This window comes from Saccopteryx leptura, chromosome 2 (assembly GCF_036850995.1).
Source record: "Saccopteryx leptura isolate mSacLep1 chromosome 2, mSacLep1_pri_phased_curated, whole genome shotgun sequence".
NCBI lineage: Eukaryota > Metazoa > Chordata > Mammalia > Chiroptera > Emballonuridae > Saccopteryx > Saccopteryx leptura.
Window position 1 is genome coordinate 372,883,231 of NC_089504.1, and position 19,255 is coordinate 372,902,485.

The 19,255-nt window shown below is 44.2% G+C and overlaps 1 protein-coding gene across 7 annotated transcripts in view; it reads right to left on the bottom strand.

Moving 5' to 3' along the window:
• Positions 1-2: 2 nt before the first annotated feature.
• NFRKB (nuclear factor related to kappaB binding protein) overlaps positions 3-19,255 on the bottom strand; it is a 58,261-nt gene continuing 39,008 nt past the window's right edge. For all 7 annotated transcript variants that reach the window (XM_066365231.1, XM_066365230.1, XM_066365229.1 and 4 more), the window contains 4 exons: positions 16,698-17,465; positions 4,965-5,071; positions 4,044-4,179; positions 3-3,931 (listed from right to left, as the gene is read on the bottom strand). In XM_066365231.1, the coding sequence (XP_066221328.1) occupies positions 3,806-3,931; positions 4,044-4,179; positions 4,965-5,071; positions 16,698-17,465 (1,137 nt within the window). In that variant the 3' untranslated portion in view covers positions 3-3,805. The remainder of the gene's footprint in view (positions 3,932-4,043; positions 4,180-4,964; positions 5,072-16,697; positions 17,466-19,255) is intronic.

Genomic DNA, 19,255 nt, shown 5'->3' on the forward strand with positions numbered 1-19,255 from the left:
AGTAAGTGAATGACAGTGTCTTTATTTTAGAGATGCAATTCTAACATGTATTTTTTAAAAGTAACAATCCACAAGGTTTGGTATATTAAATGTTACTTGTTGTACACACTATAATACCACTGTTGATAAATGACAAAGTTGGGCCAAGGGTGATTTTTATATTTTAAGTCAGGAAGCTTTCAGTGGCCCCGCTGAGGGCTGAAAGGCACACATCCTGACTCCTCACAAGTCCCCTGGTAAGAGGGTGCAAACAGGAAATCTGTATAATGAGGTAAAGCAAGGTGTCAGGTTGTGGAAGGCCTGGACTTTAAATTCAGCTGAAAGCAAAAGCTAAGAAGGACATGTGAAGGACATGAAGCCTGAACTCGTAACAGAAGTCCTGATACTCCAGTCTTGCTTCTGTTTGTTTTTTTAAAACTTCCTTCAACAAGTATTTATTAAACATCTAGTTTGCCCCAGCACTGAAGTGGCTGTGCAGATTAACAAAGTGTGTGTCTAGCAAGGCATTCACAGTCTAATGGACCGACAGGCCAGCAGTTACGTACAGGGGGACTGGTACCACAGGGTAAGTGAACCACCACCACAGCCAGGAGGACCAACAGGGAGTCCACCCCAGAGAAAAAGCACATTCCAGGCAGAGAGAACAGTGTGCACAAGGCAATTAAAGTATTAAAGAACAGAGTTAAATATATTAAGTTCTACGTGCTGAAAAAAGTGGGTTAGGACAAATCTGAAAGACCAAACATTACCACTGGTTTTATGGCTCTGAAGTAGCTCTCATTCGTCTCTCACAACCACCTGGAAGTTACACTGGGTTCCTCAGAGGAGTTGATGAGTCTAAGGTTACACAGCTAAATCGCAGAACCAGTCTTCAGGACCCAGCGCCAGCTTACTTCTCTTTCCCTCTGCTGCGTCGCACTAACACGGCAGAGATCACGCGTGTGGAGCGCTGCGTGCGCTCCGGGAGAAACGCTGTGCTGTGACAGGTCCCCTCCCACGGTCAGCCGGCATTTCAGAGTTAAGTTGCAGCTTAGAGATTTGCTGTGTAGAAACCCAAACATTCATTCAGCAAGTGCTACAGGACCTATTATTGGCAATTAATGTAAAACACATTCTTTCCTTGGGGATCAAAGTGGGAAGAAGGAACCTATCCTTGGTTTTATTTTCAAAGTGAAGATCTACATTTTGATTTAATAGAATGGGGCAGAACACTTTAAGGAAATGTAGTATTTTCTCCAGAGGCTGAGGTGTGATCAAATATAAAACGTTAACATTGATTCCAATGCCCCTTTCACAGCATGGTTGGGATACCTTCACAGAAGTGATCTACGCTGGCGTAAGCCTTCTTAGGCATGGAACTGAAGTAGAAACCCATTACAGTGCTATTCACAAATCCAGTCTTCGACACATGGTCTGAGTAATCTCACCAACCTCTGTCAACCAGAGGCTCAAAGACTCAGTGGCCACCACAAACACCCACCAGAACCACCACATCTCTCGTGACTCCTGAGGTATGCATCCAAGGACCCATGTTTGGTACGAATGCTGGTGGTGTCACTTGAACAACTCCAGTGGGGGTTTCCACTATGGTACTCCACTGACAGGTTGGCCAGGAGCCAATTACACTTCCCTGAGGGTCAGGCCTGCATTGGCGCCCTGACACCTACCTGTTGACAGATGTCAATGTCTGTGGCTACTAAGGGAACAGGCAGTCAGGTGACTTCAGTAAATAAAAGTGTGGGGTAAGGCTGGGGATGAATGCCAGAACTATTTTTATGAAATCATTTGTTAATCAAACTCAGAGGGAGTTTATTTTAACCAGCAATAAATACCTGAGACAGGATTCTTCAAATGTCTACCTTTTTCTCAGTTAGAAATTGTCACGTGAACTTTTCACATGAAACGTGACTCTAGGGAATGACATGCAAATATCCAAGTACACATTATATAAAACAACAGATGCAGTCTCCTTCACTCGGGTCAAAGACCAGTCTGTCTCCTGGCCTCAGTCCCACCTCTCACCACGCCAGCCTCTGTCCTGAGAGCCCAGCTCTCTACCACCTCTCAAAAGCTTGACCCTGCCTCGGCCAATAAATCTGCTCTCTGTGACCCAGGCTCACCACTCCTGCTCTGGGCCGTCCCCAACCTCACCATGAAACTCACAGCATTCTCTTCTTAGGAAGGAGGCAGAAAGGGCACTTGACTTAGAATCACAAGACTGGATTTAAATCTTGGTTTTCTTTAACTTCAACTGAAACTTGCATTTTCTCAGTTAAAGCAGGGATGATAACTATTTTACAGAACTGTAGTAAGAATCAAAGGAAATGTCTATAAAACAACTGAGTAGCCAACAGCTACTCTGAGGTCTCTGTTCCGCTGCCATTTGGCCGACAGCTCCCCCTCCACCCAGCAGCCCCTCTAACACAGGCCACTCCAGTTCTTCGCCCTCAACTTCACTTCCTCACTCAGACCCCATGAAGTACCGTCACTAGACTTCTAAAGTTTAAAGATACATTTTTAAAATCTGGAGACTTTCCCGAGTGAGGGAAGGCCGGCCTCTGCAGGAAGCGCTGTCGCACCTAACCCCTGCCCCAACACAAGAGGCATGTATTCTTGACAACCAGTGCTTTAATAAATACGATGTTTAAAAATATCACCTTAAACTCTGCCTGCAGCTTCATGGAGGCAGAGTTTGGCCAGGATTAGGTAACATGTATATCCAGACTGATTTCGTGTGGTTGCTGCTGCACAGTAGGGATACCCACTCTTGTCATTTCTACTTTGGAATAAAAGTCAGCAAAGTTTTACTTAAGGAACCACATAAAAAGCGGTTTAGGTTTGAAGCCACATGACCCCTGTGGCATCTATTCAGCTTGCCTTCAAACTGACAGCAGTCACAGATAATACATGAATAAATGGGCATGGGCTGTATTCCAATAAAACTTTATTTACAACAACGGGTAGCCAGCCCAGGGGCCGTGGTTTGCTGACTCCTGCTCTGGAGCAAAGCAGAACGTATACTCTCCAAATAGAAATAAAGTTTATGCTACAAAAGCAGCATCTCAGCTGGCATTCACCTACTAACCCCCTGGCTCTGGACTTGTGTGTGAATAGGCTTGACAAGGAGGACAAAGTCAGCAGGTGAAGATGCAGACACAGTCAGGATCCAGATACCCCACCTTTAAGAGGTAGTGCCAAATTAATCCCACGTCAGGGACCCACACAATCTCACGCCCCATTTATTTCCCGTCTTAGCCTCTCCATTACAACATAGCTACTAAGTCAGCCACCAACCTGTAAGAATCTTGCTATTCTCACAGTCTGGTCAAAAGAATAATCAGTTTGAGAGAGCTATGGCCCAGGTTTCTATTTGACAAAGATGTACAATAGGTTCTTTAAAAAAATAAGTTACATAAAAATTTCTGAACACAAAACTCCTTTCCAGACCACTAGTCACGGAGAAGAACACAAGCTAAAAAGTACGACTGACACACAGAACGAGGCTCACTGTCTGCGCCCACTGCAAGCCCCACTCGGCAGCCTGCGCTCAGAGGGGACTCCGGCTTGTGTGACGCGACTGTGACCTCACACAAATTTAACAGAGAAGTTTCTCCTAGATCGGTACAGAACAGACCTGGAGTGACCCTTTCTCAGTGTGCCCTGTGTGGAGTGTGGCAGAATCCCAGCCACTGTGGCCATCATCCCATGACTGGCCTTCCTTAGATCGGCTTAGAGGAAGGAGGTGACCTTCCTTTCAGCCAGAAGGGCAGATCGGGCTTTCATTGAAGCCATCTTTCTCTGGGAATCACTGCTGTTCGGGTGCCTGCTTAGGAGATGGAGCTGTGGTCACAACAACAGTAGAGACTGCTTTGGAGGAATTAGAAGCTGTTCCCTGTTGAAGATGGGACGCGGGGACAGTCTGGATGCGCACCTATTTGCAAAGAAAATGTCTGGTCAGTAGATGCAAATAAGCTCATCAGTTGAGAACAAAGAACAAAGGAAAGAGAGGAGCTGGGATGGCCAGCAGTTCACTGGGGACTCACCTGTGTGGCCTGACCTTGTTGCTGGAGCTGCTGCAGCTGCTGGGCAGTGAGGAAACTCACAGGCTTGTTGCCAGCAATGAGCTTTGTACCCGCGGGCATGGTGGTGAGGATGATGTTGCGGCCCAGCCCGCTGAGGCTGTGGATGGAAAGCAGGACGGGTGTTACCTTCTACCCAGAATTAGCCATGCAGTGAAGGAAACCAGGGAGGTCTGGGGCCCAGGGAAAACCCAGCATCCTGGACTGAAACAGCAACCAGCTGAGGAGACCACCCTTGTCCCAGCTTCGATGCCTCCCCCAACAGGCAAGAAGAGCAGGCCCGAAGGCTCCCAGTGCTGCAGATAAGATGACCCTGACAGCCACACCCTGATCAGCAAGAGTAATATACAGGGCCCCAGGGAGGTGTGTGCTTTGGACAAGAAACCCACCCCCAAAGCCGCTGCCTTGAGACCATCAGGGTGATTTCATCATACCCATTATCCCTGCTTAAGTCAGCCACAGAAAGCCCAGGTTCCCAATAAACCCTCAGCCTCTGAGCAATCACTCCATAGGGCTCAAATGTCCAACTGGGGCCTTTCCTAGCATCCACAGCAAAAACTGCTGTCTGAGCCACACCAGTGCTGATCTTGCCACAGCATTTCCTGTCCCCTTCCTTGCTTTTTCTCCACAGTATCAGTATGTCTTACCACTCCATGTGATATTTTGCTCTATTCTTTCTTTCCCCACTTAAAGACAGCATGGATTTTCGTCCATTTTAATCACTGCCATATCCCTAGCACCTAAAACAATACCAGGTGCTCAATAAACCTTGCTGTTGAGCACGAAAAGGAGAGAGCTCACAGGGAGCCCAGGAAAACCGGCTGCCTACCCACTGCAACAGGGAACCACCCAGGGGCCCTGCCCACCCCTCACTACAGCACTTACTTGGCGCCAAGGTTGCCTTTGATGATGGGGGCTGTGACCACACTCTTGCCCTTCATAGGCTGGCTAATCACAGAGAGGGGGACAGTGATCCGTGTAGGCAGCTTCCCCTAAAGAAAGAAAGGAATCACGTTATGGGACAGCGGCTGAGACAAGGTGACCTCAGGGCTACGGAGCAGAGGAGCCAGCATGCCGGGCTTCCATCCCTGTGCTCTGCAGCGTTCCACTATTCTCGAGAACCGCCCAGGGAGGCCTCACAAAACCTCTGCTCGTCTGCTGCAGGTAAGGTTCCTATACTATATTTAGGGGTCACTTGATCCGTTACCTTCCCCTCTCATGCTGCCTAAAGCAGTGGTAACCATACATAAATGCTCTCATGAGGGCTGAATGTGTCCCTACATCACAAAGGAATACATGTGTTCACTTCAGCGCAGTAAAAGTCTGAGCTCCTTGCAGGGCAGGGCCTTAGTCATTGCTTTGTCCCCGATACATGGCATGCAAAAACTGTCTGCAGGGGTGTGAAAAAGGACAGAGGCACGCAAGAGTTAACACACCATGTGCATAACTACTGCTTCACTGGAATACTGCAGGGCATGCCAGACCGGGAACTGGTCACGCTCTCCAGGTGCTTTCTGTTTCTCCCAGAGATAAAAGAGGTTACTTAGGGGACACTAATAATAAATTCAACCAAGCAAAAAGTCCAACCCGAAGCTAATAAGGCCTATGAGAAACAAAAACATTGAAAAGGCCTAGTCTTTGGGATTTCACAATGGCTAAGATTTGGTAATTGCATCACCTGTTTTTAGGCTGCCTGGATTTTTAACCACTGGCTAGTAATAAAATTTATATACAGTAAAATCCTGCATAAATCTGATTCTAAAAAATTATTCAGAGAGGTGGCTTCACAGGCTGCTGAGAAAAGGCATCGGCATTTCCTGTGGGAAAGCTGGTTCTAAAGAAGCCAGGCCCTCGGGGGCCACACTGTGACACAGCTATAGCGCTTAGAAAGCATCAGAGACATCCCCGGGCAACAGAACCGTGCCTCCGCTTACTCTGGGTTTTCTTCTTCCTTTTTTAATGGTTTTCTTTTCATAATGTTTTAGCTGCTTAAAAACATTTCAGGCCACCAGTATACCAAGTGGAACTGTCCCTAGCCTAACCAGCTGATGAGGTGTGGAAAATTCCACACTTCCTACCCCACTAAATGCTCTCTGGTCATACAGGTGGGCAAAAGTAGGCTTATAGTTGTTCGTATGGAAAATAGTACAACAGTAAATAATAATAAGAGAATAAACTGTGTTTCACATACTCACAACTTTAAGCCTACCTCTGCCCCACCCTAGTATTTATCCAAATCGACTTGAACAGCACAGATGCCATTGACTAGCAGCTTCCTATGTTGTGAGAATTCCAGAGAAACAAGTGGATTGAGTAAGCAGTCTCCTTTCTTCCTTATTTTAATTCCTGTGAAATGAGAACCTAAATCTTTCCTTTTAAGCCACACTCTGTATCAGGGTCTGTTGGCTAACTGGTTTTACTAAAGTGTATGTCCTCTGTCCTCTATCACTCTGGCTTTTATCCAGATGATTGAAGTTTTCCTACATAGTTTGTTTAGAAAAGTTAAACTATGTTTTATACTGTCCTATAAACTATAGCACAGTGCTCCTTATCCAGAGTGAAACAAACACACATGCATCCAGAAACACACCTATGCTGATATGAGAATCTGGTTTATGATACATGTAGTGTTTATTTCAAGTTAGGGAGGAAGGGATAAATTAGTCAATGGTGTTGGAATAATTTCAAAAACATAAAATGAGATCTCTACCACATGCTTTTCACAAAATTATATTTCAAATGGATTATTGGTTATACTTTTCTTAAAACTCTGGAAGTATTTTATGGAAATACAAGCTAATATCTTCATTACGTTGGGGTAATAAGAAAGGTAAAAGACATAAAACCCAGAAACCATAAAAGAAATGTTGATGGGGCGGCAAGATGGCAATGGAGTAGGCAGACGTTCCAACTTCCACCTTCCAAAACCAAAGTGGATTACAACTTAATTTTAAGAACAATCATCTGGAAAAACCAGTTTTGGGCTAAACCAAGAGGAATCTATAACCAAAGATCACTGAAGAAGCCACACTGAGACTGGTAGGAAAAGCAGAAATGCAGAGAGGGCTGCCCAGCTCCTGGGAGTCGCATGGTGGTGGGGTTTTTACTGGAGAAGGGAGGGTCCTGGGCCCCAGGATTGAAGCCCAGCCTGCAGCTCTGGAGCCTAGAAGGCGCATGGACAGTATTTAGCTGCAAAACAAGTCAGGATACTGTTTGTGAGAAAGAGACAGACTTCTCAGACCCAGGATTTGTCTTAAAGGGACTGTGAAGAAAATCTCTCTCACTACCACTCAACCGGAGCTCCGGGGGACGGGGAAAGAGGGGAGGACCAGAGTAGCAGGAAGAGAGTGTAATCTAGGGGGCACAGGCAGAAATACTTTGAGGGACAGCCACCCTAGCCATTGGGTTGAGTCACTCCCCAAATCTAAAGTGAGTATTTTTCCTGGAACCAGCAATACCAGCAAAGGGAAGCACGTCACCAACCAAACGGAAGCTCTCCTGCTGCACTCAGAGCAGAGTTGCTTAGAAGGAGGGAGCCAGCAGGGATACAGTATTGAGTGCTGAGGTCTGAGCTACAATGCCACCCCCACACTGCTGAGTGCTCGCCGGAGGGCGGGCGGTGGCGGGACATGGGAGTGTGGTCCCGTCTGTGGCTGCGGCCCAAGCACATGAACGCAGTCCCACCTGCGGGGCCAGGGTGGAAGCCAGGGAACCTGCCAGGGCTTGCAGCCTGGGCCGCGCCAAAGCAGTCCTACCCACAGGGCAAGGCAGAGGCCCCAGGCCAGCCAAGGTTTGCAGCTTGGATGTATGAACGCAGTCCGGCTTGCGGGGGCAGGGAGGAGGCCAGCCAAGGCTTGCAGCCCAATGCTCAAACTCAGTCCTGCCATGGGGGCGAGATGGAGACTGGGGGGTCAACCAGGGCTTGCAGACTGGGTATGCACGCACAGTCCCATATGGGGAGGTGAGGCAGACGCTGCAGCGGTGGTGGCAGGCCTGCGGATGGACCGCACCTTGGGAACACAAAGGCCACACCAGTTAGACTCCTGTGGCCAACCCTTCTGAGGGCTGAAAAGAAAAATATAAATAAAATAAAAATTAAATAAAATTTTAAAAGGTTGGATAAAAAGACATCTGAGGCTAAGAAGCAAGCCACATCCAATATCTTACCTAACCCCTGATTTATAGTACTGAGCCCAACAAGTAGCCACCAATAAAAGAGGCAGCAGAAAGCAGATCTCAGGGGAACCTGAACATTTAAAGGAACATCCTCCAGACCAAAGGTAGATAAAAGCCAGCCTAAGTTGATATTAACAATGACATCTGGGCTCAGCAGAGGCAGCCACAGGATCTGGATGGCCTACTGCTCCAAAAAGGTAGATAAGGGCCAGTCATAGGCAGCGACCCCCACTGGTCTGTGCCAGGCTCTGGCCAAGAAGGTCCAGGTAGGGCACATCCAGAGGCCAGATACGAACAGCATCAGTTCAGGCCTTAACAACCCTTGTTAGAGTGACATCTTAAGGAAAGGCTCCTCACACCTGACCCACTTAAGATATAGAAAATAGAAAAGCAGCTCTACTAGTTAAGGAGACCACAATTCGAACAAGCCTGCAAACCACAAACAGAAACAATGGGAAGACAGAGGAACATAAGCCATATGGATTAACAAGAAAAACCCTCAGAAAAAGATCTGGATGAAATGGAAATAATCAAATTACCAGATGCAGAGTTTAAAATAATGATGTTAGGATGCTTAAGATCTCAAAAGCTACAACGGATGGACTTAATGAGCACTTAAATAAAGAAATTGTAAGAATCAAAAAGGACACTGAAATCATATAAAAGAACCAGACAGAAATGACAAACACAATACCAGAAATAAAGACTACACTAGAAGGAATTAAAAGCAGGCTGGATGAAGCAGAGGATTGAATCAGCAACTTAAGAGGACAAGATAAGCGAAATCACAGAAGCAGAACAGCAAAAAGAAAAGAAAATCAAAAGCGCAGTGGATAAAGCGTCGACCTGGAAATGCTGAGGTCGCCGGTTCGAAACCCTGGGCTTGCCTGGTCAAGGCACATATGGGAGTTGTTGCTTCCAGCTCCTTCCCCCTTCTCTCTCTCTGTCTCTTCTCTTCTCTCTCTCTCTCTCTCTCTGTCTCTCCCTCTCCTCTCTAAAATGAATAAAAAAAAAGTCAGAGGAAACTCTAAGAGAGCTCTGTGACAACATGAAGAGAAACAATATCCACATAATAGGGGTTCCTAAAGAAGAGAAAGAACAAGGGATAGAGAACCTGATTGAAGAAATTATAGTTAAAAATTTCCCCAAATTGATGCAGGAAAGAGTCACACAGGTTCAAGAAGCAGAGAGAACCCCATTAAAAAAGAACCCAAAGAGACCTACACCAAGACACATCATAACCGAAATACCAAAGCTAAGAGATAAAAAAAGAATACTAAAAACTTCAAGAGAAAAAGTCAACCACCTACAAAGGAGTCCCCATAAGGATATCTGACTTTTCAACAGAAACACTTGAGGGCAGAAGGGAATGGCAAGAAATATTCAAAGTAATGAAGAACAAGAACCTACAACCAAGACTTCTTTATCCAGCAAGGCTATCGTTTAAAACTGAAGGAGAAATAAAAAGTTTCCCAGACCAAAAAAACTCAAGGAATTCATCAAAACCAAACCAATCTGCAAAAAATGTTAAGGGCCTGCTGTAGACAGAACAAAGTGAGAAAAAAAAAATCTAGTAAAAGAGGAATGCAGATTTAAAGAAAACAATGGCAATAAACAACTACATATCAATAATAACCTTAAATGTAAATGGATTAAATGCTCCAGTCAAAAGACATAGGTTAACTGAATGAATAAGAAAACAGGACCTGTACATATGCTGTCTACAGGAGACCCACCTCAAAACAAAAGATACACATAGACTGAAAATAAAAGTATGAAAAAAAGTACTTCATGCAAATGGAAATGAAAAAAAAAGCTGGGGTAGGAATAATTATATCTGACAAAATAGACTTTAAAACAAAGACTATAGTAAAGAAGGTCACTACATAATGATAAAGGGAGCAATCCAAAGGAAGAAATAACTATTATAAATATCTATGCATCTAATATAAGAGCACCTAAATATATAAAGCAGACTTTGATGGACATAAAGGGTGAGATCAACAGCAATACTGTAATAGTAGGGGATTTCGATACCCCACTAACATCACTGGATAGATCCTCAAGAAAGAAAATTAACAAAGAAAACAGAATTAAGGGACACACTAGATCAACTGAATTTAATAGATATCTTCAGAACCTTTCACCCTAAAGCAGCAGAATACACCTTCTTTTCAAGTGCTCATGGTACATTCTCTAGGATAAACCACATGTTAGAGCATAAAACGAGCCTCAACAAATTTAAGAAGACTGAAATCATATCAAGCATATTCTCTTACCACAATGGCATGAAACTAGAAATGAACTACAATAGAAAAACTGAAAAACACTCGAACACTTGGAAACTAAACAACATGTTATTAAATAACAAATGGGTCAACAATGACATCACGGAATAAATAAAAAATTTCCTTGAAACAAATGAAAATGATCATACAACAACTCAAGATTTATGGGACAGAGTAAAAGCAGTACTGAGAGGGAAGTTCATAGCATTACAGGCAAACCTTAAGAAGCTAGAAAAAGCTCAAATAGACAACTTAACCCTACAATTAAAGAACTAGAAAAAGAACAGCAAGTACTGCCCAGAGGAAGTAGAAGGAAGGAAATAATAAAGATCAGGGCAGAAACAAATGACACAGTGGGTAAAAAAACAATACAGAGGATCAATGAAACCAAGAGCTGGTTCTTTGAAAAGGTAAACAAGATAGATGTTTAAAAACACCAAGAAAAAAAGAGAGGACTTGCCTGACCAGGCAGAGGCACAATGGATAGAGCGTCAGACTGGGATGCAGAGGACCCAGGTTCGAGACCCTGAGGTTGCCAGCTTGAGCACAGACTCATCTGGTTTGAGCAAAAGCTCTCCAGCTTGGACCCAAGGTCGCTGGCTCGAGCAAGGGGTTACTCGGTCTGCTGAAGGCCCGTGGTCAAGGCACATATGAGAAGGCAATCAATGAACAACTAAGGTGTCTCAACGAAAAACTGATGATTGATGCTTCTCATCTCTTTCCGTTCCTGTCTGTCTGTCCCTATCTATCCCTCTCTCTGACTCTCTGTCCCGGTAAAAAAAAAAAAAAATAAGGATTCAAATAAATAAAATTAGAAATGAGAGTGGAGAAGTAACAACTGACACAGCAGAAATACAAAGGACTGTAAGAAAATACTATGAAGAACTGTATGCCAAAAAATTAGACAACCTAGGTGAAATGGACAAATTCCTTGAAAAGTATAATCTCTCAAAAATCAATCTGGAAGAATCAGAAAACCTAAATAGACCGATTACAACAAAAGAGATCGTAACAGTTATCAAAAAAACTCCCAACAAACAAAAGCCCTGGGCCAGATGGCTTCACTGGCGAAGTCTACAGAACATTCAAAGAACTAACTCCTACCCTTCTCAAGCTATTTCAAAAAATTCAAGAGAAAAGACTTCCAAGCTCCTTTTATGAGGCGAGTATAATTCTGATTCCAAAACCAGGCAAAGACAACACAAAGAAAGAAAACTATAGGCCAACAGCCTTGATGAATTTAGATGCTAAAATTCTCAACAGAATATTAGCAAACCGGATCAATACATGAAAAAAATCATACATCATGATCAAGTGGGATTTATTCTGGGGAGGCAAGGCTGGTACAATATTCGCAAATCAATCAATGTGATTCATCACATAAACAAAAGGAAAGATAAAAACCACATGATAATATCAATAGATGCAGAAAAAGCATTTGATAAAATCAAGCACCCATTTATGATCAAAACTCTCAGCAAAGAGGGAATACAGGGAACATACCCTCAGCATAATAAAGGCCATCTATGACAGACCCACAGCCAACATCATACTCAATGGACAAAAGTTAAAAGCAATCCCCTTAAGATCAGGAACAAGGCAGGGGTGCCCCCGTTCACCATGCTTATTCAACATAGTTCTGGAAGTCCTAGCCACAGCAATCAGACAAGAAGAAATAAAAGGCATCCAAATTGGAAAAGAAGAAGTAAAACTATCATTATTTGCTGATGATATGATATTGTACATAGAACACCCTAAAGCTGCAGTCAAAAAACTACTAGACCTGATAAATGAATTCAGTAAGGTGGCAGGATATAAAATTAATACTCAGAAATCAGAGACATTTTTATACACCAAAAATGATCTGTCCGAAAGAGAAATTAAGAAAACGATCCCCTTCACTATTGCAACAAAAAAAATAAAGTACCTAGGAGTAAATTTAACCAAGGAGGTTAAACACTTATACTTGAAAAATTAGAAAACGTTCATAAAATAAATCAAGAAAGACACAAACAAGTGGAAGCATATACCGTGTTCATGTTTAGGAAGAATAAACATTAAAATGTCTATGTTACCCAAAGCAATTCATAAATTCAATGCAATTCCAATTAAAATACCAATAACATACTTCAAAGATATAGAACACGGCCATGGCCGGTTGGCTCAGCGGTAGAGCGTCGGCCTGGCGTGCGGGGGACCCGGGTTCGATTCCCGGCCAGGGCACATAGGAGAAGCGCCCATTTGCTTCTCCACCCCCACCCCCCTTCTTCCTCTCTGTCTCTCTCTTCCCCTCCCACAGCAAAGGCTCCACTGGAGCAAGGATGGCCCGGGCGCTGGGGATGGCTCCTTGGCCTCTGCCCCAGGCGCTAGAGTGGCTCTGGTTGCGGCAGAGCAACACCCCGGAGGGGCAAAGCATCGCCCCCTGGTGGGCAGAGCATCGCCCCTGGTGGGCGTGCCGGGTGGATCCCGGTCAGGCGCATGCGGGAGTCTGTCTGACTGTCTCTCCCCGTTTCCAGCTTCAGAAAAATTAAAAAAAATAAAATAAAAAAAAGATATAGAACACATATTCCAAAAATTTATATGGAACACATATTCCAAAAATTTATATGGAACCTAAAAAGAACACAAATCTTTGTGCCTCAGCAATCTTGCAAAAGAAGAATAAAGTGGGTGGTATCACACTTCCTGATATCAAGTTATACTACAAGACCCTTGTACTCAAAACAGCTTGGTACTGGCATAAGAACAGACATATGGATCAATGGAACAGAACAGAGAATCCAGGAATAAACCCACATCTTTATGAACAATTGATATTTGACAAAGGAGGTAAGAGCACACAATAGAGTAAAAACAGTCTCTTTAACAAATGGTGTTGGGAAAATTAAGACAGCTTCCTGCAAAAAAATGAAACTATACCACCAACTTACACCATTTACAAAAATAAACTCAAAATGAATAAAAGACTTAAATGTAAGCCGTGAAACCATAAGCATCCTAGAAGAAAACATAGGCAATAAGCTCTCCGATATTTCTCGCAGCAATATATATATATATTTGCTGATTTATCTCCACAGGCAAGTGAAATAAAAGACAGGATGAACAAATAGGACTATATCAAACTAAAAAGCTTTTGCACAGCTAAAGACAATATGAATAAAATAAAAAGACAAACCACACAATGGGAGAACATATTCAACAATACATCTGATAAAGGGTTAATAAACAAAATTTATAAAGAACTTAAAAAACTCAACACCAGGAAGGTAATCCAATCAAAAATGGGCAAAAGAAATGAGTAGACACTTCTCCCAAGAGGACATACGAATGGCCAATAGGCATATGAAAAAATGCTCAACATCACTAATCATTAGAGAAATGCAAATTAAAACCACAATGAGATACCACCTCACACCAGTCAGAATGGCGCTCATCAACAAAACAACACAGAATAAGTGCTGGCCAGGATGTGGAGAAAAGGGAGCCCTCCTGCACTGCTGGTGGGAATGCAAACTGGTGCAGCCCACTGTGGAAAACAGTATGGAGATTCCTCAAAAAATTAAAAATGAAACTGCCTTTTGACCCAGCCATCCCACTTTTAGGAATATATCCCAAGAACACTACATCAATGATTCAAAAGAAGAAATGCACCCCCACGTTTATGGCAGCATTGTTTACAATAGACACGATCTGGAAACAGCCCAAGTGTTCATCAGTGGACAAGTGGATTAAAAAGCAATGGTACATATACACAATGGAATACTATGGGGCCATGAAAAAGAAGAAAATCTTACCTTTTGCGACAACATGGATGGACCTGGAAACTATTATGTTAAGTGAAATAAGCCAGGCAGAGAAAGAAAAATATCATATGACCTCACTCACTTGAGGAATTCAATGAACAATATGAACTGAGGAACGGAATAGAGTCAGAGGTGGGATCAATGGGTCCAGAAGGAAAGCAGACAGAGGCAAAGGGGATGATAGGAAGGGATCAGAAAAGGAAGAGGTTGGTGAAATTATACACAGATAACACAACATTATAGAGAGCAGAAAAGCTAATCATGGAGGGAAAGGGGGAGGGCATTGCAAGAAAGGGAATAGGAAGATGTTGTGGGAAACACGGGGGAGGGGGAATGCATTCGGGGGGGACACTAGAATCTATGTAAACAAAATAAATTAAAATAAAATAAAAAAGAAATGTTGATAGACTGATCTAATCAGAAAAAACACCTGTAGAGCAAAAGGTTCCACATGCAAGGTTAAAAAATGACAGTAAGGCCCCGGCTGGTGGCTCAGTGCACTGTGTATGGACTGCCCAGGTTTGATTCCCCGTCAGGGCACTCAGGAGAAGCCCTCCCCCCTTCTCTCCCTATTCTCCTCCCAAAGCCAGTGGCTCAACTGGTTCAGAGTAGCCCTGGGTCCTGAGGACATCTTGGTTGGTCCAAATGTCAGTCTCAGGCACTAAAAATAGCTCGGTACTTGAGCACTGGCCCTAGATGGGGTTGCTGGGTAGATCCCAGTCAGAGCACACACACGAGTCTGCCTATCTTCCCTCTTTTCACCTAAAACAAACAAACAAACAAACAAAAAATGACAGCCTGACCAGTGGTAGCGCAGTGGATAGAATGTCAACCTGGGAATGCTTAGGTCCCAGGTTCAAAACCCTTAGGTCGCTGGCTTGAGTGCAGGATCAGAGCCATGATCTCATGGTGCTGGGTTAAGCCTAAAGGTCGCTGGATTGAGTAATGGGTCAATGGCTCGGTTTGAACCCCCAACCCCCCCACCCCCCATCAAGGCACATATGAGAAGCAATCAATTAACAACTAAAGTGATGCAACTACAAGCTGATGCTCTCATCTCTCTTGCTCCCTCTCTCAAAAAAATTAAAAAAGACAGAACAAATAATACTTTCTACAAAAAGAATTAACAACCAAATGATATAGTCACCTGAAATTCTGAGAAAACCAAATACCCCAGAGGAAAACTGGCAAAGATTTATTCACTGCTAGAGAGCAGAAGCCAGTCTCCCCAGGAATGAATACCCAACCTAAAGATCAGGGAAACAAATGGAAAAAGAACCTGCTACATAGAGTTAAAAAATAAATAAATAAATAAATAAATAAATAAATAAATAAATAACACATGATACCCAGCACTGGTTAGGGTAGACTTGTGGACTGAACTGTAAGCTGGTATGGCCTTTTTGGTAGCACGACTAGAATAACAGTGTACCCCTGTGGCCCAGTCTAGGCACCTCCGCCCTACAAACACGTGTCCTTACACACACACACACACTCAGTGTTCAACAGTGAAAAAGTACCCTTTCATAGCAGAATGGTTAAAGCACATCCCTTCTCCAGACTACCATGTATCATTAAAAAGAACACAGTCGTTATCTGTGGAGGATCTAGAACAGGGGTTGGGAACCTATGGCTCATGAGCCAGATGTGGCTCTTTTGATGGCTGCATCTGGCTTGCAGACAAATCTTTAATAAAAAATAATAATAACGTTAAAAATATAAAACATTCTCATGTATTATAATCCATTCATTTCCTACTACTCATGTTCATGGTTGTGGGTGGCTGGAGCCAATCACAGCTGTCCTCTGGGACAACACCAAATTTTTATTGGATAATGCATAACGTATATGGGTCGTTGTATGGCTCTCACGGAATTACATTTTAAAATATGTGGCATTCATGGCTCTCTCAGCCAAAAAGGTTCCCGACTCCTGAACTAGAATAATCCCCAAGACATATTTTTAAATAGATAAAGCAAATCATAGAACAACCTAACAGACTCAGGTCTCTCATAGGGATTTCTAAATATTATGTGTGTACATGCATGAAAATGCTCTAAAAAAGGACTGGAAGGATAAACGTCAGAACACCAACAGACACTAGCCCTCATGGAAGAGTGAGAGGAGCTGGAAGAAATTTTCTATTTTACTCTGTGTACTTCTGTACTATTTTAATATTTTTTAGGAATGTGTGCATGTACTACTTTCATAAATTTGTTTCGAAATTAAACAAAAATGTCTATTAGTAAATAAGCCTATTTGGATCAAATGAGGTGATACAGACATTTCCACTGCTAAAAAGAGAAACTCCCCAAGTGGAAGGGCTCGTCTTCACCACCAATAGTACTCACAGCCTGGGACGTGGAAACGACTGTGGTGCTGACAGGGACCTGCCGCACCGTGGGGGCTCCTGTGCCAATGCTGATGGGCGTGCTTGCAGCCCCAGAAGCCACGGCCACAGTCTTGGACACAGCAGCATTCATACTGGGCAAGGACACTGCTGAAGTATGAACAGTTCCAGACCCACTGGCCACTGAGGACCCTGGCTTGGCATGGGTTGCAACTGTGATGGTCTGGCCTGCTTTGGGAGGCATCACGCCCAGGCCCTGCACAATGCGGATGGTGGCAGCTGGCTTGGCTTCTGGAGAGGCCACTGTGCTTTTCCCCTTCTGGTCAGCCACACTCACACCAAGTGCCGGCATCAAGCGAAAAGCTGAACTCGAGGCTTCTGCTGGCTTGAGGTCAGGAGTCACTTTGACCACAGTGGTACCTGTTGGAGTGGACGGAGGAGCACTGGCTGAGCTGGCCTTCGCAGGGCTGTCAGCAGCGTGGACTGGATTGGAAGTGACATGTAAGGTAGCAGAGATGCCTTTGCCTGCAGTGCCACTTCCTGTCCCAAAGAGGTCCTGCGTCAACTTGACTGTGGTAACCTGGGACTTGGCCAACGTGGCCATCATGTCTGGAGTGATTCGCAGAACCGTCTGGCCTTTGGCATCTGTGGTGATGGAGGAGGGTGGCAGACGCAATACATCCTTACCCTGGATACGAAAGTTCGTGGCTGTGAGTGGAATGCTGTTGCCTGTCTGGGGCTTCACACCAAGCTGCCCAGTGATCGCCACCTGGGTGGAGAGGAAACAGCACTGACAAAGGGTCCACAACGCCACACTGCTTACACGGCATTAACTAGACAATCCTCCCTTCACAAATATGTCTTTCACATATTTTTCTAACTTTTTATTTTTAAAAATAATAAACATTCAGGCTGACCAGTGGTGGCGCAGTGGATTGAGCATCGACCTGGAATACCGAAGAATCAGGTTTGAAACCCAAGGTTGCCAGCTTGAGCACAGCTCACCAGCCTGAGTGCAGAGTCGCTGGCTTGAATGTGGGATCATAGACATGGCCCCATGGTTGCTGGCTTGAGCTCAAAGGTCATGGGCTTGAGCCCAAGGTCACTGGCTTAAGCAAGGGGACACCAGCTCAGCTTGAGCCTCCTGGTTAAGGCACGTATGAGAAAGCAATCAATGAACAATTGAAGCAACACAACTATGAGTTGATGCTTCTCATCTCTCTCCCTTCCTTTCTCTTTCTCTCAAAAAAAAAAAAAAAAAGATAAACATTCACAAAAGAGTATAGTATAAATATATCCATTACCCAGCTTCAAAAAGTTAACACTTTGTCAATCTTGTTTTATCTCTATTTTGGGGGAGCTAAATGGGGGCAAAAGGAAGAAGGAGTGGAAATATTTTTAAGTAAACTAATATATAGCATTTCACTAATCAATACTTCTATACATATCTTTAAGCAAGAACTATTTTTTTTAGAGCTTATTTATTGGCTTTAAAGAGAAAACAGAGAAAGGGGGGAGGAGCAGGAAGCATCAATCTATAGTTGCTTCTCCTATGGGCCTTGACCGGGCAAGCGTGGGGTTTCAAATCAGCAACCTCACACTCCTGGTCAACACTTTATCCACTGTGCCACCACAGGTCAGGTGAAAAAAACCTTTTTTTTTTTTTTAATTTTTTTAAACAGTGACAGAAAGAGAGTCAAAGAGAGGGATAGATAGGAACAGACAGACAGGAACAGAGAGAGATGAGAAGCATCAATCATCAGTTTTTCGTTGAGACATCTTAGTTGTTCATTGATTGCTTTCTCATATGTGCCTTGACTGGGGGCCTTCAGCAGACCAAGTAACCCCTTGCTCGAGCCAGTGACCTTGGGTCCAAGCTGGCGAGCTATGCTCAAACCAGATGAGCCCGTGCTCAAGCTGGCGACCTCGGGGTCTTGAACCTGGGTCCTCCACATCCCAGTCTGATGCTCTATTCACTGCACCACCACCTGGTCAGGCTGAAAAAAACTTTATAAATTAAAAATATAGGCCCTGGCCGGTTGGCTCAGCGGTAGAGCATCGGCCTGGCGTGAGGGGAACCTGGGTTCGATTCCCGGCCAGGGCACACAGGAGAAGTGCCCATTTGCTTCTCCACCCCCCCTCCTTCCTCTCTGTCTCTCTCTTCCCCTCCCGCAGCCAAGGCTCCATTGGAGCAAAGATGGCCCGGGCGCTGGGGATGGCTCCTTGGCCTCTGCCCCAGGCGCTAGAGTGGCTCTGGTTGCGGCAGAGCGACGCCCCAGAGGGGCAGAGCATCGCCCCCTGGTGGGCGTGCCGGGTGGTTCCCGGTCGGGCGCATGCGGGAGTCTGTCTGACTGTCTCTCCCCGTTTCCAGCTTCAGAAAAATACAAAAAAAATATAACTACCAATTACTTCCTAATAATATATATTTACATTTCCCAAACTGTTATAAAGACATTTAGTTACAGTTGTGCCAACCTTCACTCTGAGATCTGCAGTATGACCCAACTGCCATGTATGTGTAACAGATGCAACCTTCTAGCCTCAGGGATGCTTCTGTCA